The sequence below is a fragment of the Pundamilia nyererei genome, unplaced genomic scaffold (genome assembly GCF_000239375.1).
Source record: "Pundamilia nyererei isolate P.nyererei 1_Seehausen unplaced genomic scaffold, PunNye1.0 scaffold00005, whole genome shotgun sequence".
Taxonomy (NCBI): Eukaryota; Metazoa; Chordata; class Actinopteri; order Cichliformes; family Cichlidae; genus Pundamilia; species Pundamilia nyererei.
Window position 1 is genome coordinate 7,898,992 of NW_005187406.1, and position 17,088 is coordinate 7,916,079.

Sequence of the window (17,088 nt, forward strand, 5' to 3'; positions counted from 1 at the left end):
CAACAGCGCCCTGTGACATCACTATGAGTCCATAACAGGCTGACGTCAGCACGTTGTAATATAAAATTGTGGAACATCAACGTTTTAGGATAGCCCTTCTCTCTGAGTGCTCCTGTTAAACTTGCTTCATAGTCGGCTCCTTCGTAGTCTACAAATGTGGTAAATGCAGACAGAGATGAACAGACGTGTAAAACCTAGTACATCCCACAATTCAGGAGGCCACTGCTATTGTGATTTGGCACTATATCAACAAAATACAACTAAATTTTGGGTCAATCAATATATGGTTGGCAACATTTCTTAATATAAAGTGTTAATATCACCTCTGTGATGAATATTTCATTTCTACTTCAGGAATTAAGTGATTCCTACTGAGCTGCGTATGCTTTCACAGCCTGTATAAAACACAGTGAGGACCAGAGAGGCCACCCTTCGGAGGAAGCTCATTTCTGCCGCTTGTATCCGCGATATCGTTCTTTCGGTCACTGCCCACAGCTGGTGACCATAGGTGAGGGTAGGGACGTAGTAAATCGAGAGCTTTGCTTTTACACTCGGCTCTCTCTTCACCACGACAGACCGAAGACATATAAAGGTGAAATATCTAAGATGTGCTTTGTTGGACATCTGCTGTCACATTATAAAGCAGCTTAGTATAAGTGCAATCACATTCTTTCACCGTGCTTTGCCTCAGTGCTTATGGATTCTCCTTCATTCTTCTTTCACCTCATGACATTTTCCATTAAAGGGGAATTTTTGGACTGATCTGACGGAGCACCAGACTGTGCACTGAGTATAAAACAGGTAAAACTTCACCAAGCACAGGTTCATCACCCCAAGTAGCATTGGATCCTCGGTTATAACAGGAATTTCAGGAACGCTGCTTTCAGATCAGTGTTTTCAAGGTTGATCATGTGCATTAAAAACCAGACTGGGTTCCATTTTATTGATATGCTATGTTTATCAATGTTCATTAAGACATTCTACAGCACAGAGCCATCGGTACATTCTGTATATTTCCATTGGAGTGAAAGTGTGTAAGTGACGCTCGAGCCAAAAGATGCAGCTTTAAAATTGAACTGACTTCAGCAGAATCAACGAAACACAGAACATTTCTTTTCCTTGAGAATACATTTGTGTGTATATACAAATTTATCAAAAGCCACATTAAAAAGAAAAATAATAATCTCGTTTGAATCACAAATTAAGACTGAAAAAAAAACAAGGTAAAGAAGAGTAGACAGAGGTGCTACATTCTTTCTAAAATGTTCAGATTTAAACTCACGACTCAAAAATAATCAATAATTTCTCGTTCCTATGCCCCAAAATTCCTTTCACGCTCCTTTTCGTATGAGAACGTGCACACTGCTAGTTCTCTTCTTGATATATTATTAACATTCATTTCTGTGTGATGCTGACATTTCAAACGTCATTCAAAAGTTAAGAAGTCACAGAAACCCTAAATTAAAACAAACAAATCATCATATAATACTGTTTAACATGGGAGTTTAAAATAAGCTTGATGCCACATTATGTTTCACTCAGAGCGTGGGTTGATTATTTCTCTGGATTGGCCTCTGGATGGCAGTACAGAACCACCTGGAGGACATGAGGACGGCCGTGGCGTTTATAAGTTGCTAAACAGTTCATTCCTCTTGCTCCAGTCCATGGCCGGGGCCTTCTTGGCGCCACGCTTCTGCTGGGCTCTTTCTTTGGCCTGAGCTACTGTCAAGGCAAGACCCAGGTTGTCGATGGCTGGGGCCGGCTCTGACCTCGAAGCCCTTTCAATCTAGAAGCACACATATATTCAAACAAGTTCGTTTTTCTCTGAGCTTTAAAACTATTCCAAATCTTTCAGTGGCATGGAGACAGTACCTCTGAAGGCGAGGAGTTGTTTGTTGCTGCTGGTAGGGAGCTGCTGGAAGAGGCACTGGAGACGGAAGAGCTCGCAGATACTTTAGGCTTTGCATTTATCTGCCAAACACACAACACACATTCAAAAGGGTCAATTCATCCAAAGTACAAAACACCATCCGGAAAGCATCTCAGCTTCAAAGGACATGAACATTTCGATTATGCAGAACTAGAACCTTTTCAAACCGAGTGGAAAGTTTAGAGGTAGCTCATTTCAACTAGCTGCTCATTAGAAGCCTTTCTGAATTTCCAGAGAAAGGAAACTTCACCAAAAAAGCAAAAATAAAAGCGCACTTCTGAATATCCTCATTCAATGTTAGAGTCCAACACCTGTAGCTCAGGAGGTAGAGCAGGTCATCTGCTGATCGTTGGTGGTGTCTGTAAGCCAAATGTCCTTGGGCAAAATATTAACCCCAGGTTGCTCTCTGATGCATCCATTGGAGTGTGAATGGTAGATATAAAGCACTTTAAAACATAGAAGTGCTTGTGTGCATGGGTGAATGCTGTATAGAGCGCTTTGAGTACTGTGGGAGAGTAGGAAAGTGCTATATAAGACAGTGTGTTTTTACATCAAACAATCTGAAGCGAAGTACAAGAACACAGACGTGGTGTATTTCTTCTACGAGAGTCACACAAACATTTCTTTTTAATTATCAAGACCAAATGTGCAGGCAGAGAGGGGAGTGTCACCAGCAGGGGGGGCTGGTCATTCAGAGGCTCAGTGTGAGCAGTCCTCTCTCTGAGCAGACCGTTCAGGGATCGGCACATAGCCCTGCTCCTATCTGAAATGCAGTGTGGAACTCACCTCATCTATGAAAATTTGGCCTCCAGTGTGGAAGCAGCTGTTTCTCTAAAAATAACCCCAGCCCCATGCTGCACACGAGCATGAGCCCTCTGCTGTAAGGTGTCTTCATCAGACGCCTCTAATAGTATTCCATTTGCACTAATGCCACTTAAAAGCCTTTTAAGTTACTGAATATCTAAGCAGGACTATTGGCCACCTGATGATAAAAGGCACACTGGAGGTCAGAGGTCAGGGTATGGATTCATGCCGCCATGTTATATAACAGCTGGTGAATGACTGATTGTTCGCTACAGAAGTCTGGCTGTATGTGAGAGTGTGTGAATGCTGCTCATTAGCATAATCCTCAAATTAAAGCCACTGCAATCCCATGATCTTCTACTCCTGTTGCCATGGTGAAGAGGTCAGCCACAATGTCACTAGAGGGGCCAATCCACAATTCCCATGTTGTCACTGGGTGTGTGTGTGTGTGCGTATAGACGTAGTGGGTGGTGTTTATTTTGATGACTGAGCCTGTGCTAATTAAAGGGGCATTGCACTGGTTTTCTCAGGCTGAGGAGAAGTGAGTCTGCTACATTTTGAACTCTTTATGTGACATTTGTTACTTAAGTATACGTCACACAGTTGCATCCTGCTTCACTCTCTCGGGCTGCTTAATGTTATCTCTTCAGTTGCAGAAGACTCGTTAATATTAATGTCAATGCAACGACCGTGATCAATTTAATGTGGAAATTCAAAATCCTTTAAAATAACACTACTATGAATACAGACACGTACAAAGTAGCATGCATAATTGAAGTAATGCAAATCATGATGGGACAAAGAAGAAACAATCAGAGCTTTAAATGGAACTCAATGCAAAAGCATCTTAAAGTGTAGGACCACAGACAGCCACTAGGGGGCTATTTTCAGTTGGCAACCCCAAAAATGTCTCTGCCACTGGATTCAAACCAGCGAGGTTTCACTTGCCATCAAATATATGAACCCCTGCACAGTGACAGTTTACTTCCATGAAGTACTAAATATATTTTGTTTATAACATTATGTGTATGTGATTTTTCTTTCAGCTTTGGTCCTAATGGTTTGTGTGATGATGATCACTTTCAACATTATGCTATAATCAGGTAGATAGTAGACCTCAAGGACAGCATCTGTTGTAAAGGCTCACCATTCAGCACACTCACTTCACTAGATGCACCTTGTTTCTTTTCCTCACCTTTGATTGGGTGTGGTGCTTGCCCTTACCTGTCACTCGTTATACAAGGACTGCACTCACCTACAGCTCACTCTTTCTTCACTGCCACATGGGGCGGCAGCTGAGGTGAGTTTCTGTTCGAGTCTCCTGAGTTCATGTATTATTTTGAGTTACTTAAATCATACTTTATTTCCTTTCAGAGATAGAGTCCATGTGTGTCTTTCCTTTTGCTCATTATTTAATAAAACAAAAAAACCCTGCAAGTGATTACTGACTGTTCATTCTCATCCTGACCAGATGAGCCCATGATGGTAACAATCTCCAACCTCCTCTGAACCTTCCTTCAAAACAGCATCCTTGGGGGTGTGACTGGTGTGACTCCAAACTGTCTAGTTTGGAATGATTGACAAACATTAATAACTTTGAGTCACATGCACATGTTTCATTCATTAGTTTGTAGTCAGAATTTTGAAGTAGACGACACTTTCTTACTGTTCTTTAGGTTGTTTAACTGTGATAATGATCCGTTATTTTGGTAAATGTAGAAAAAATAGCCTTTTAAAGGGCATCTAGTGGTGAGAACAAAATTTATTGTGTGTGTGTGCGCGCGCGCGCGCGCGCGTGCGCGCGTGCGTGCGTGCGTGTGTGTGTGTGTGTGTGTGTGTGTGTGTGTGCGTGTGCGTGTGTGTGTGCAAGGGGTCCTTACCTTGTCTTCTGCCATTGGCTCTGGAAGAGGTCCTTCAAGAACAAACAAAACAGGAAAGTCCTCGTTTCACTCTGTTTCAAATAATTTTCCTCAGTATTATGTTTTGTACTTCTAAATATTAAGAAAACATAGTAAAAAGTGTGGTACCACTGATGTGTTCCTCAGTGGGCATAACATTGCATTTCTGGAAGAATTCCTCTGCCTCAATGTCAACCACCAGTAGCCTAGTCTCGTCTCCTCCGGCCTTTATGGCTGCCACCACCTCTGAGTGCTGCATCCCAGCCACAGACATACCATTAACCTGAAGAGACAACAGGAGAAACTTAGGAAAAAGTTCTTATATTCTAAAATGATCCATTTTCAATGTTTCCCTCCAGAGACCGAAAGTTATAGCATGGCCCATTTTACTAAAGCCTGCTTATTATTTTCTCAGTTAACGGTTTGGAGAACAACCTTATCTTTGTATTTTTGATCATGATTTTTACGTGTTATAAATCAGTAAATAAGCAGAAACATTTTGTGTCCAACTTAAACACAAAGACTGAATAAATAGTGACTGTATAACCAAAGGGAAGCAGAAATGATCTGAGTGTAAAATTGTTGCCCTCTAATTTTCTGTTATTGAAGGTTACACTTGGATTGTCGCTCGGCTGTTTCACAGGTAGGTTTGCTGTGTCTCTGAGGACGTTCCAGGAGACAGACAGAGCCCAGCGTCCTTAGCCCTGTGTTAACTGTCTGGTATGGTGGACTATGGATTTGCCATAGAATACTAGAACTGGCAGGTACCCCCACTGTGCTTTTTACAGATGAGAGAGAGGTTCACCCTAAGCACATGTGACAAACTTAGAAGTGTCTGGATAAGTCACTGAGAATGTTTCCTTTAATGTCATTCAGCATGAGCGATTTGATGGAGGGTCAGTGACGGTCTGGGGAAGCATATCCCTGCAGGGATGCAAAGACCTCTCTACAGGCCAGGCAACGGCACCCTGACTGCTATTAGGTGTTGGGATGAAATCTTTGGACCGACCGTCAGATGCTACAGCGATGCAGTAGATGCAAGGTTCACATTCTGTGCACAGACTATTCGGACAGAATTGTTTGTGCCCAACATCCTGTGTGCGGGATGTTCATACCCAACCACTGACTGGCCCCCATGTTTGCCTGACCAATAGACCCAATAGAACAACTCTGGGATATTATATTTGGATCCATCCGACGCCGCCAGGTTGCATCTTAGAGAGTCCAGGAGCTCTGGTCCAGATCTCGGAGGACATCCTGCAGGACAACATCCATATCTTCATTCGGAGCATGTCCTTATGTTGTCAGGCATGCATACAAGCACAAACTACTGAGCACCATTCTAAGTTGCTGCAATGAAATTTCAGCAAAATATACTAGCCTGCCACATCATTTTTACACTTGGATTTTCAGGGTGCCTATAATTCAGCTTTGAATTCAGTAAGTTAATTTTTTACTTCCATCAAACGATGTGGCATTCTTTGATTCCAAACATGTTATTTATTTTTAAAAAATTTTTTTAAAGTTCTTTATTCAATGATTCAATGAGTACGATGCATATATGAATTCGATTTAACTTTCAGTTTCAGTATCCAATTTTTACCATGCTCATTCTTTATTAGTACAACATTATTACTCACTTTTTATTACTCTTGATTTACTTCTAATGACAGAATGTTTCAACTTGACTTGGCGTGCTCAATGACAGCGACAGAATTTAGCCAGCTGATGCAGTTACTAAAACCAGCATGAAAACGAACCCTTTATTATAGTTTAGAAAAAATCTGCAACATGTACGTGTTTACCTAGATTGTGTGTGAGCTTTTACTATTGTCTGTTATCAAAGATATTGGTAATACTAACAAAGCAGAATGAAAAGCTACTGTTTATTTAACTAACTAAACAAACTGATTGGTTTACCTCATTCTGCGATCAGAACTCCCTGTGAGTGCATAGCAGTTAGTACCAACCATTTTATGTCATCACTGACAATGTCACAAAATCTCTGAAGTGCCCAAGAGAGTGTGTTGGTAGAACGTAGGGTAGATGCTTTAAACAACTTCTTTTTGTTGAGCATGACTATGTTAAAAGCATATTTCTTGGTTTGGAAATCTATGCACTTATTTTCTTTATATTTCTCTTCATCGCCCCAGTCACTTGTTACATTCTCTAAGAAGTTTTTTGGTGCAGGTCGCTTAACGTGGAAAGAGGGTTCTTCTTCCCCACAATTGCCAAGTTATTGGTAAAAGGAGACTGATTGCTGGTGTTCTGTCTCTAATATTGTGAGAATATATACATATCTTTAGATGAGTACTATTGTGAAATTGGAGCCACATAAATAAAACTGAATAAAACGAATCAGGATATTTAACACATGGTGGAGAGCATCATTCCTTTTTCTTGCATTCATCTAACAGTAAGTTAACCGGCTTACTTTGGCAAAGAGTTTCTTTGGACAAGTGGAAATACTCAGATCCATTGTCTGTAGGCTGTCACTGCCCATTCACACAGGACTACATATCAAGTCAGTGAACTGTCATGACAATGGAATGGACACCCTAAAGGAGATTAATGGCACTGGTGATGGCTAATATTGTGTCATACTACGAGGAGTGTTGTACTAGAATACTCCCAGAGTTGAAACTGATTAAGCACCCAGAGAGATAAGTCACTGAGGAATTTTTGTGGGAGGAAAATCGGAGACGTTTCACCAGCTCCCACACAGGAACATCAGGAGATGGTACAGAACACCCTGCTTCAGAACCTTGACATGAACTTCCAGGACTGCCCACAAGACTCAAATTACACTAAAATTCAGCTTTTAAATCTTTACAATATCCCAAATGTAGCCTTTCTCTCCCATGCATGGGAGAAGCCCGAGTGGACAGTTTGAAAGCTTCTAATTCAGCCGACAGACATGTTAAGCAGATTAACTCTAAAGGATTATTGTCTCTCCCACACACTTAATGAGGCGGAGAATGCCGATTTCTCCTTTACACCACATGTAAACAAAGAAGCTTCTTAATAGTTCGGCTTCTGCTAATATTTCATTCAGTTTCTCATTTGCACACTGAAGTAATAGGATTACAGCTGATATATATATGGCTAACACAGCTAAAACAGACACACACACACACACACGAAAGTTGTTGAACTTTCATTATAGTCACCTTAAGGCAACTGTTGCTGTGTTTGGCACTTTTAAACCATAAAACGAGCCCTTTTAATCCGCGGTTGTGACTGTGACTGGTTCTCCTTAAGAATTTGTTTTCAGACTTTTCCTAATATCCCATCTCAAAGAGCTTTATCACAATTTATCAATTTAAGTTTTTGACTGCAAATCCTACAATTACGTAGAATACCTTTAACTTTCTGAGCTTACTGGTGTTTTAATTTTGCACCAAAATTATTGTGGCTTGGACTTCCCAAATGCCTCAGCAGTGTTGCACTCTATAGCGACGGGATACTGGCATTGCCTATCCCTAGCCTGGTAGAGGAGTTTAAATGTGCAAAAGTGAAGCTTGAGATGTCACTCACAGACTGCCGGGACCCCATAATGAGAGGTACTGCTCCCACTCTAGCAACGGGGAGGAAGTGGACCCAGCCACATCTGTGCTACAGGCCAAATCTCCTCTTCGACATCGTGACGTGGTGGGTCACATCCAGCAGGGCAGAGGAGGATTCGGTCTTGCAGCAGTAACACCTCGGTGACAACAGGCATCTGTAACCGAATGTCGAAAGTAGTGGAGGAGGTGCGACGACAGGAGGAAACAGTCAGACATGCTAGAGCCGTAGCGCTGGCCAAGCAGGGTCGCTGGATGAATTGGGAGAGTGTTGAGAAGAGGAAACTCATGGAGTGAAATCTGGGGAATGAAGTCTAATAGACTAAGTTTCATCATCCGAGCCACATACGATGTGCTACCTTCCCCAATAAATCTGCAGATGTGGTTTGGAAAGGACCCAGCCTACCTCCTGTGTACAGTCCCAGCCACACTCAAGCATATCTTGGTTGGTTGTAGGACTAGCCTTACTCAGGGCAGATACACATGGAGACACAACCAGGTTCTCAGGTGTCTGGCTGGGAAAGTTGAGCGCAAAAGGAAATCCATCAACGCTCAACCCTTCACGAAGCAAGAGGACCGTCAATTTTCATCAGCATTTGTCCGGGAGGGAGACGAGCCGAGGCCGAACCCCTCAACCCCAGACCTGGGCCCACTGAAGGTTGCCATTGGCAAATGCAAGTGGACTTGGATCAGAGGCTAATTTTTCCCACAGAGATCGTAACAACAACTCTGCGACCAGACCTCGTCCTTTGGTCTAACTCCCATAAACTTGCGTATGTCATTGAGCTGATGGTACCATGGGAGGAAGCAATTGAGCGTAAGAAGCTGCGGTATGCCAACTTGGCAGCTGAGGCAGAGGACAGAGGCTGGAAGATCAAGGTGCGCCAAGTGGAAGTGGGGTGCAGGGGCTTTGTTGCCAGCACAACAGCAAAAGTTCTTAGAGAGATTTGGATCAGAGGACAGGCACAACGGCAGGCTATAAGAGAACTAGCTAACACTGCTGAGAGGACCAGTCACTGGCTATGGCTAAAACGGGCTGACATCACTTGGGCATCTAAGGCAGTCAGCTAACCGCGATACACATGCCAAGGATTGAGCGACTGGTGGTGGGCCTGCCACAACAGAGGGCGTCGAAAGGGTAAAACATAACATTAGAATTTTTGGTGGTTGACTGCTACAGTCTCAGGGCCTCCTGGGGACTGTGCAGTTAACCTCATGGTAGTAAAACTAAAAAGAAGACTGAAAAATGTTCCGCTCTTCTCCCCTCTGCTCTTCTCCCCTTTTCTGGGAGGCAGTGGGGAGGTAGAGCGTACAGCCCGATCCGGTGGGGAGGTGTGGGAAGCCAGATCGGGCGCCCGCCTTCCGGCTCTCCTCTCTGCTCTCTCCTATCTTATCTTATCTTACTTGTCTTACTCCTCTCTGTCACCTTTTGGGTTAGGGCTAACCCTAACCCTAACCCTTTGAAGAAATGAGGCTCCATAAATGCTAAAGAGGTAAGTATTTCTCAGTTGCAGTGAATAGATAGAATAAACTGTAGAAAATTAAACAGGAGAAAGAAGAAGACAAAAACAATTTTAACATAAACCACTGACACACTCCGGGGTCTGATCAACCCTGGCAGAGCCTCCTTGTATGAGGGTGTCTAGTGATAATGGCCGAAACACCTGATGAATCCAAGGTCCACTACTGATGATGTGTCCCACATTTGAACAATTTGGATCTGATTTCTAATCCCTAAACCTAACCAGGGAAAATGGCAGGTTAGGTTGGGTAAAAGAACAAAAGTTGAGGCACACAACAATGTACGCTGCTGGTAAAGTTTCTGGGCTGCTTTCCTCATAACAGCCATCCCTCAAGATTTTCTCCATTAAAAGCAATGCATTGTCTGGGATTGTAACATCTAGTCCTTTACTGAATCATGTCAAAAATCTTTCTTCCCCTAATGTTATACTTCCCTCAGTATTATTTTCAATATTCTTTGAATGTCACATTGTTTTCTTCTTCTTCTTATATCGTCTTTCCTTACACTCAGTAATAAAATCCAACTTTGATCACAAAGTTTCACACTAATTTTCAAACATAATTGTCTTTGATCTTCTTGGTTATTGTTGCTATTTAACAATAATAATAATAATAATAATAATAATAATAATAATAATAATAATAATAATAATTTAAAAAAATAATAATAACAATAATAACAACATATTTGGTTTCTTATTGTGTGACGTTTTTTACGACAGGTGAAAAAAAGCAATGGCCACAATACTGAACTGTGCCATCATCTCTTGTCGTAATGGGTGTTGTTTATCAACAGCAGCTGCTGTCAAAGCACAGGGATATCTGAAAAAGTGAGTGTGTACCTGGATGATCTTATCCTGCGGCCTGAGGCCGGCGATGTGTGCTGGAGAGTCCTCATCCACAGCTCTGATGAACTGGCCTGGTCTTGACTTCTCGCTGTGCAGGTTAAAGCCGTAGCCACCGGGGCCCTTTTTCAAGCGGCAGAGACGAGGCCGGCGCCCATCTCTCTCCTCCTACACAGGATCACACATGAAACTCAGTGTGAGAGTTCAGCCTAAAGTGTAACATTTTACTCTCATAACATACATATTCATACACATCGGTGCTTCGTCAAAATTATTCATCTGTTCTTCTAATTTTAAATATAAACCTGTCACAGTTATGAAGAAACCATAATTATAATACTCAGAGCAAGACACAAAGTATTTAACATAATACTTTATATTTAAGACTATTTAAATCAAAACAATCACAGGTCATGACTCAAAACAGAAAGTTAGGAGATACTGATAAAAACTAAAAAACAACATTACAATGATAAAATTATCAAAAAAAAATAAAAATGGTACCATTTCTAGCACATTCTCAAAGTCATGTACTATCATCCGCTTATTAGAAACACCAACTAACCCGACCCCACTAACTACATCTCTTTGGACTGTGGGAGGAAGCTAGAGAGAACCCACGCAAACATGTGGAGAGCATGCACAGAAAGATCAAACCCAGGACCTTGCTGCTGTGAGGCAACAGTGCTAGTCACAGCTCCACTGCTGCACAACTTGATATAAATAAATAATGATATCACATTTTAACATTTAGTACAATGCCAATTCTTTTTTATATATTATTTTAGAATTCAGACTTAATTTTTTATTGAAACTGTACATCAGTCTAGCACACAGGTGACACTCTTAAATCTCGTTATTCTTTGCAGTGAATCAGTAAAAGCAGAATGCAGGAAATCATCCATTTGTGATTAGAGTGTGTGACGAGGTTTATGTCTTATGTCAACCTGAGATGCCACATCAACAGTTCCTACATGTTTGTTCTACGCTGCAAGGTTTGGACATCATGCAAAGTCCCTATTAACATATTGTAGACATGAAGCTTCTTCAAATAACGTCAAGTACATTAAATGTTCATGCATATAATGAGGTAAGATGGGTAACCGAATGAAGCAGCAGCATCCTGGCTCTGCTGCTCAGGCTAATCCTGCTGTGACCTGTGCCTAGTTAAGTGTTTAATCCAACATATGTTCTTATAATACTGTAATCACACATGTGCTCCTGTGCTGACATCATGAACTTTATCTTTATTACAAGGCTCTTGGAAATGATTACAGATTTTCTAATACCTCACTTTCTCTCTTCTAAACATTCACTGTTAGTAAACTTAATTAACAGAACATTTGTATATAGACTTTTTTTTATTACTTATTTAATTTCCAAAGTCCTAATTATAGCATAGGCCACAATACCAACATATTAATTAAGAAAATATTTTATATACTTAATTTAAACTTCAACTAAATTATTCTAATTTAGAACTGTTGCTGGCCATGTCCACCCCTTCGTGACCACAGTGCCCCCATCCTTGCACCTCAGTAGAGACTTTGATACTGATGATAATATTTTATTACAGAGAACAGAGCATGTGTAGGTCTTAAAGATACTCCGCCACAGCACTTTGAATCATATCTAACAGACTCCATTTTGTTATTTGTGATGTAAATAAAACATAAAATACTTCCGCTCACATACAAAGTCTCGAATAATGAGGCCCCATCTTATCTTGGAGACCTCATAAAATCACATCACCATGATCAATAATAACAGCACTTGGCTCTCAGACTGCAGCTTTTCTGGTTGTTCCAAGAGTAATTAAAAGTAGAATGGGAGGCAGAGCCTTCAGCTTTCAGGCCCTTCTTCTGTAGCACCAGAATTTGGGAGACAGACGCGGCTCTACTTTAAAAATTAAGATTAAAACTTTATTCTTAGATAAACAGTTATAGTATAGTTAGGGCTGGATCATGTGACCCTGAAGCCTCCTTTTGTTATGCTGCAATAGGCCTAGTTTGTACCAAGTGTTCCTTCTTCACTCACCTCTTTTCACTCTTGTGTCTTTACATGTTACTGCGAATGTAATGAAGATTTATTATTTATCTCTGGCTTTTGTTTCATCGCCCAACCTCCAACCAGTCGCAGTGGATAGCCCTGCCTGAGTGTGGTTATACTGGAGATTTCTTTTTAAAAAGGGAGTTTTTCCTTCCCACTGTCACCAAGCGAGTGCTCCGTATTATTGTAGGGTGTTTATCTTACAATATAAAGCACCCTGAGGTGACTGTTGTTGTGCTTTGGAGCTAAATAAATTAAGTTGAATTGAACTGAATCTTCTGAGGCTTCTAGCAGGATATTGTGCCTTGTCAGAAACCTCAAGCTCAAACAAAACAAGTTACAATTGAGCACCTTTGGGATGTGGTGAAACGGCATATTTGCACCATGCAAATCTTCAGCAACTGTATTAACTGGTAACATGTCAACATGAACCAAAGTCTCTGAGGAATGAATGACCTGTATCCAACACACAATAAAAGCTGTTCTGGGGGTAAAACGGGCTCCAACTAGTACTAGCAAGATGTAACTACAGACAGACAGATCTCAACAGTGCATACTGAAAAGTTCCACGTTCTTTTCTTTTTTCAACAGGAAGTGGCTTCCATATTTAAGAACCCTTTTAAAGTCAGCATGTGGAGTCAACAGCCGTCTGTAAATTACTGCCTGCCAAGTGTTTTTTCAAGATCAGCCACTGCAGCCTCAGCACTGAATCGAGGCACCGCTCCCTCCTCCCAGGCAGTGACACTGTGGATAATACACTGAAGCAGAGGTTTATATGAAATCAGGCCGGTTGATGATTGCTGAAAAATGATGGGTTGAGGCGATAGTCAGGTGCAACCTTTGGATGGAATCACACATTTATGACACAGTCTGTTAATGATGATAAGGATGACAAAGTAACTGAGGTGGAAAGTTACACCAAAGGAATGCTGCAAGCAACGGTTATATCACAAAGGCAGAATCACACCTTTGGTTATAAGGTGTACCTAGAGCTGCAACAATCAGATAACAAATCAGCTGGCTGATATGGCACATAGTTTGATTTTAAAATAATGATTCAAGTTATTGCTCGAGGGGAAGCTACAATTGTTGCCTTATTAGATAAACAGGAAACTGAATATTTACAAAAGGCAAAACTGGCATATTAGTTGAAAATATATTTGCAAAAACCAAACAAAGCTGCATTTTATGAATATTCTGTGAGCACCAAATTGACAATGGGTAATTTTCAGACACTGACATGGATATATTCTATTTGCCTAAATAACAGGGCAATATTCACAAACATCACATCAGTCTCATTTCAAACAGCAGGCAACTGCAGGTATATATCAGGTACTAGACTAGCTGGTAGAAACAGTGCACAGTTTAATCTGTTTACTGCACCATAGGTGAGCCTGAGAATCAACCTATGGCAGAGCAGCACAGCAGGTGACCAGGAATAGACTGCCAGCCCTCATACTTCAGTCTCTCTGTTGACATCAGTGACTCTTCACAGCGAGGGGAAGAGAAACACAGGCTTTGACTTCACAAGCCAGGCATGTGTTTGTCGTCAGACCACTTTTTGTTCCTAAATGTTTAATACAGCCCTGCTGTTTCTGTCAAACTGGACTCTAAGAGGCCCCAAAAGCCCAAAGTCTAGGCGTGGTGACAACACTCAGCAGGGAAATGGAGGACGGAGAGCAGAAACTCAAAGCCAGGCTAGCTTTCCTTTAGATTAGACTCAAAATTGGATTGGACACTTTGTGCCTGGAATGAGTAAAATCCTCATCATTGTATTGTTTTCAAACTACTGGGTCTGTTAGCAAGCAGGTCAGCAGGTGTCTCTGCACTGTTTTCTCTCTCTGTGTATGAACAGGCTGGAGACTGTTTGCTAAAGCAGGGAACTGAGTAAATATAGACAGAAAAATATATGAGAAGCACAGAGAATGTCATGTTATGAACTCCCTCAGCTTTTGTCTGATTTCTTGAGTGCATTGAGTCCGACTCAACTTTTCAGATGATTTTGTTTCATGTGCAGGAAATACAGCATCAGCAAATTCGCACAGACACGTACACACTCACACTGCAGTGACAGTGAGATTTGTATGATAATAAAAGTGCTGGGTAAAGTCCAGCAGTGCCCATTTTACACACACTGTTGCTAACCGATCAGGATGCATTTTCATTATTCATTAGCGAACTAGTTACTGACCATTAAAAAGGGGTTTCCACATCATAGAAAAGCTTAGGCAATTTTTTTCCAATTTCTTAACACTAAAGGAGAAAAACCAAAGTTGCGTCCATCAGCTACTATTTACGTTAGCCAGCAGGCTACTTGTAATGTTTAGATGCCTCAACCCAACTAACATAAGCATCTGCTGTGCCTTGTAAACTCAATCATAATTTGCATAATACATCCATGCATAACTTCATTACACATGTTATGTACTGAGCAGGTATAGAGCGCTTTGAGTACTCCGTGAGAGTAGAAAAGCGCTATATAAGAATCAGTCCATTTACTTTAAGTACACTGGCAGCATTAAAATCATACAATTTTTAGATTTAAAGAAATGTAATCCATGCTAACAAATCTCAGACAACAAGGAAAACAATATTAAATGTGACCAACAGGCAATGCTTCATCAATATCTCTAAGCTTAATTGGTTGGTTGCATTGTGTTGCTGATTGACAGGGGGTATGCACTGTACTGGTTGGTATCAGTGTGCATGTTTCATCTGCACATGTTACTTGTGATATAATCTAATTTTGTGCCTGCAAAGAAAAAATATCTGGTGTGTGATCTGCCATAAGCAGCTGCAGCGTAAACGTAGGATTACCCAGCGTTGGTGTGATGGTACAAGAGGCATGGAGCAGCCATGATAAACATTCTCTAAGCTTGTTCAATATCAAAGGTTAATGGTTTTACAGCTGACTATAGTTAAACATCAAATCCTGTGCTTTAACCTCATCATAATGACAGCTGGGAGGACCTTGTACTGAGGGAGTGAGTGATGTGAAAACTTTATGACCATCTATGCCACACAGATAAAAGCTACTCCTCGAACAGGGTGTAAATGGAAATTCTGAACTGCACTAACCTGTGTCTGCAGAACTGTACATACCAGGTTCGTCAGTATTATGTAACCAACAGCCCCTCTTACCTCTGCTAACAGCCAGAGTTAAATAACTGATTTAACCAGGATTTAAACTTTTGTGGTTACAATGTAACCAACATTAGTGGTCTATGTTGTTGCCGGCACTTGTGCTTGTGGTGGTACGTTACAACTTACTTACCTTGTGGTCACGTCCTGGTGTTCTACATGTCGTGTCAGCACATAAAAAACAAAAAAACATGGGACTTTTTCCCAGTCTGGGTCTCCAGTCTTTGCTGTGGTTCATTTGGGGGTTTTTTTAGAGGCAAACACATTTATCCCCCAAGGTTTACCACATCTTTGGTCTTCTTTGGTCCATTACCTCCAGTTTCAACAATCTTCCTACAGGAATTTGATGACATTTGTAAATCCTTATATTGATGCTATGATTATTATTACTTATATTGAGGATGATTGTTAAAATTCAAAAACAGTGCCAAAAAATTATCTGGAAATTAAAGTAGAAATCAACAGCACTGAAAAGGCCAATTAGCCACAGAAGCTGTGGGCTACGCTGACCTGACATGTAGTTATATTGCTAGAGAAGTGCATGTGAGACTATGCTGTAGCTTAGGGGGTAGGATTTCAAAGGCGTTTACAGTCTATGCTTGTGCACTTTAGAAAAAGGAGTCAGTGCTTTAGTGCCTGATATCCAGTTATTTCAAACTGCTCAGCCACAAACTGACTTTACTTCCTGATATATGCACTAATATTTAGTTTTGCCTGAGAAGCTTATTTGCTTACATAATCAAAACCAAACATATATGCCTTTGTACACAGCTTTATGGTTATCATTAATCGGCTGAGACAAAAAACAAACAGTGATGTTTCAGCACTATAGCAACTAGCTAAAAGGGCAGGAAGTGGTTTCTTCGCCTGTTCCACCCCAACACCCGAACAACTCTGCAGAGGAACCCGCTGTCTGTGTCAGTCTGTGTGTATATGAACACACATTTGCTCTGGTTGTATGTTTATATTTAGAAAATCCGCTACTGAAACTCTTGTTTTTGTCAAGACCAAGTATGTCCTTTACTTATTTTCTCTAGTGGCTATTGAACTAACTTGCTTAGCTTTACATGGTAGCATGAAGTCAAAATGAGCTCACAGGAATTAAAAACAAAAACATTACATATACAGTCCTATAAAAAAAAGAAAGCTTTGATTGGATTCTATTTAGTCCTGTGAAAAACTACACCCCGTGATTCAATACCTTTTTGGGAGTTCATGGTCACCCAGTGACTGCTGGGTACCACTTCTGTTGCTACAAAACAAGCCTAAATCATCCGTCTCTACCACAGGGGTGGGTAACTCCAGGCCTCGAGGGCCGGTGTCCTGCAGGTTTT

The 17,088-nt window shown here is 41.1% G+C and overlaps 1 protein-coding gene across 2 annotated transcripts in view; it reads right to left on the minus strand.

Annotated features, from left to right (window-relative positions):
- Nucleotides 1-1,173: 1,173 nt before the first annotated feature.
- LOC102198286 (Na(+)/H(+) exchange regulatory cofactor NHE-RF1-like) overlaps nt 1,174-17,088 on the minus strand; it is a 22,375-nt gene continuing 6,460 nt past the window's right edge. The window contains exons 2-6 of one of the 2 annotated variants that reach the window (XM_005721935.2): nt 10,559-10,729; nt 4,762-4,915; nt 4,615-4,646; nt 1,873-1,971; nt 1,174-1,786 (exon numbers count right to left, since the gene is read on the minus strand). In XM_005721935.2, the coding sequence (XP_005721992.1) occupies nt 1,625-1,786; nt 1,873-1,971; nt 4,615-4,646; nt 4,762-4,915; nt 10,559-10,729 (618 nt within the window). In that variant the 3' untranslated portion in view covers nt 1,174-1,624. The other variant, XM_005721936.1, reaches the window with a different exon arrangement.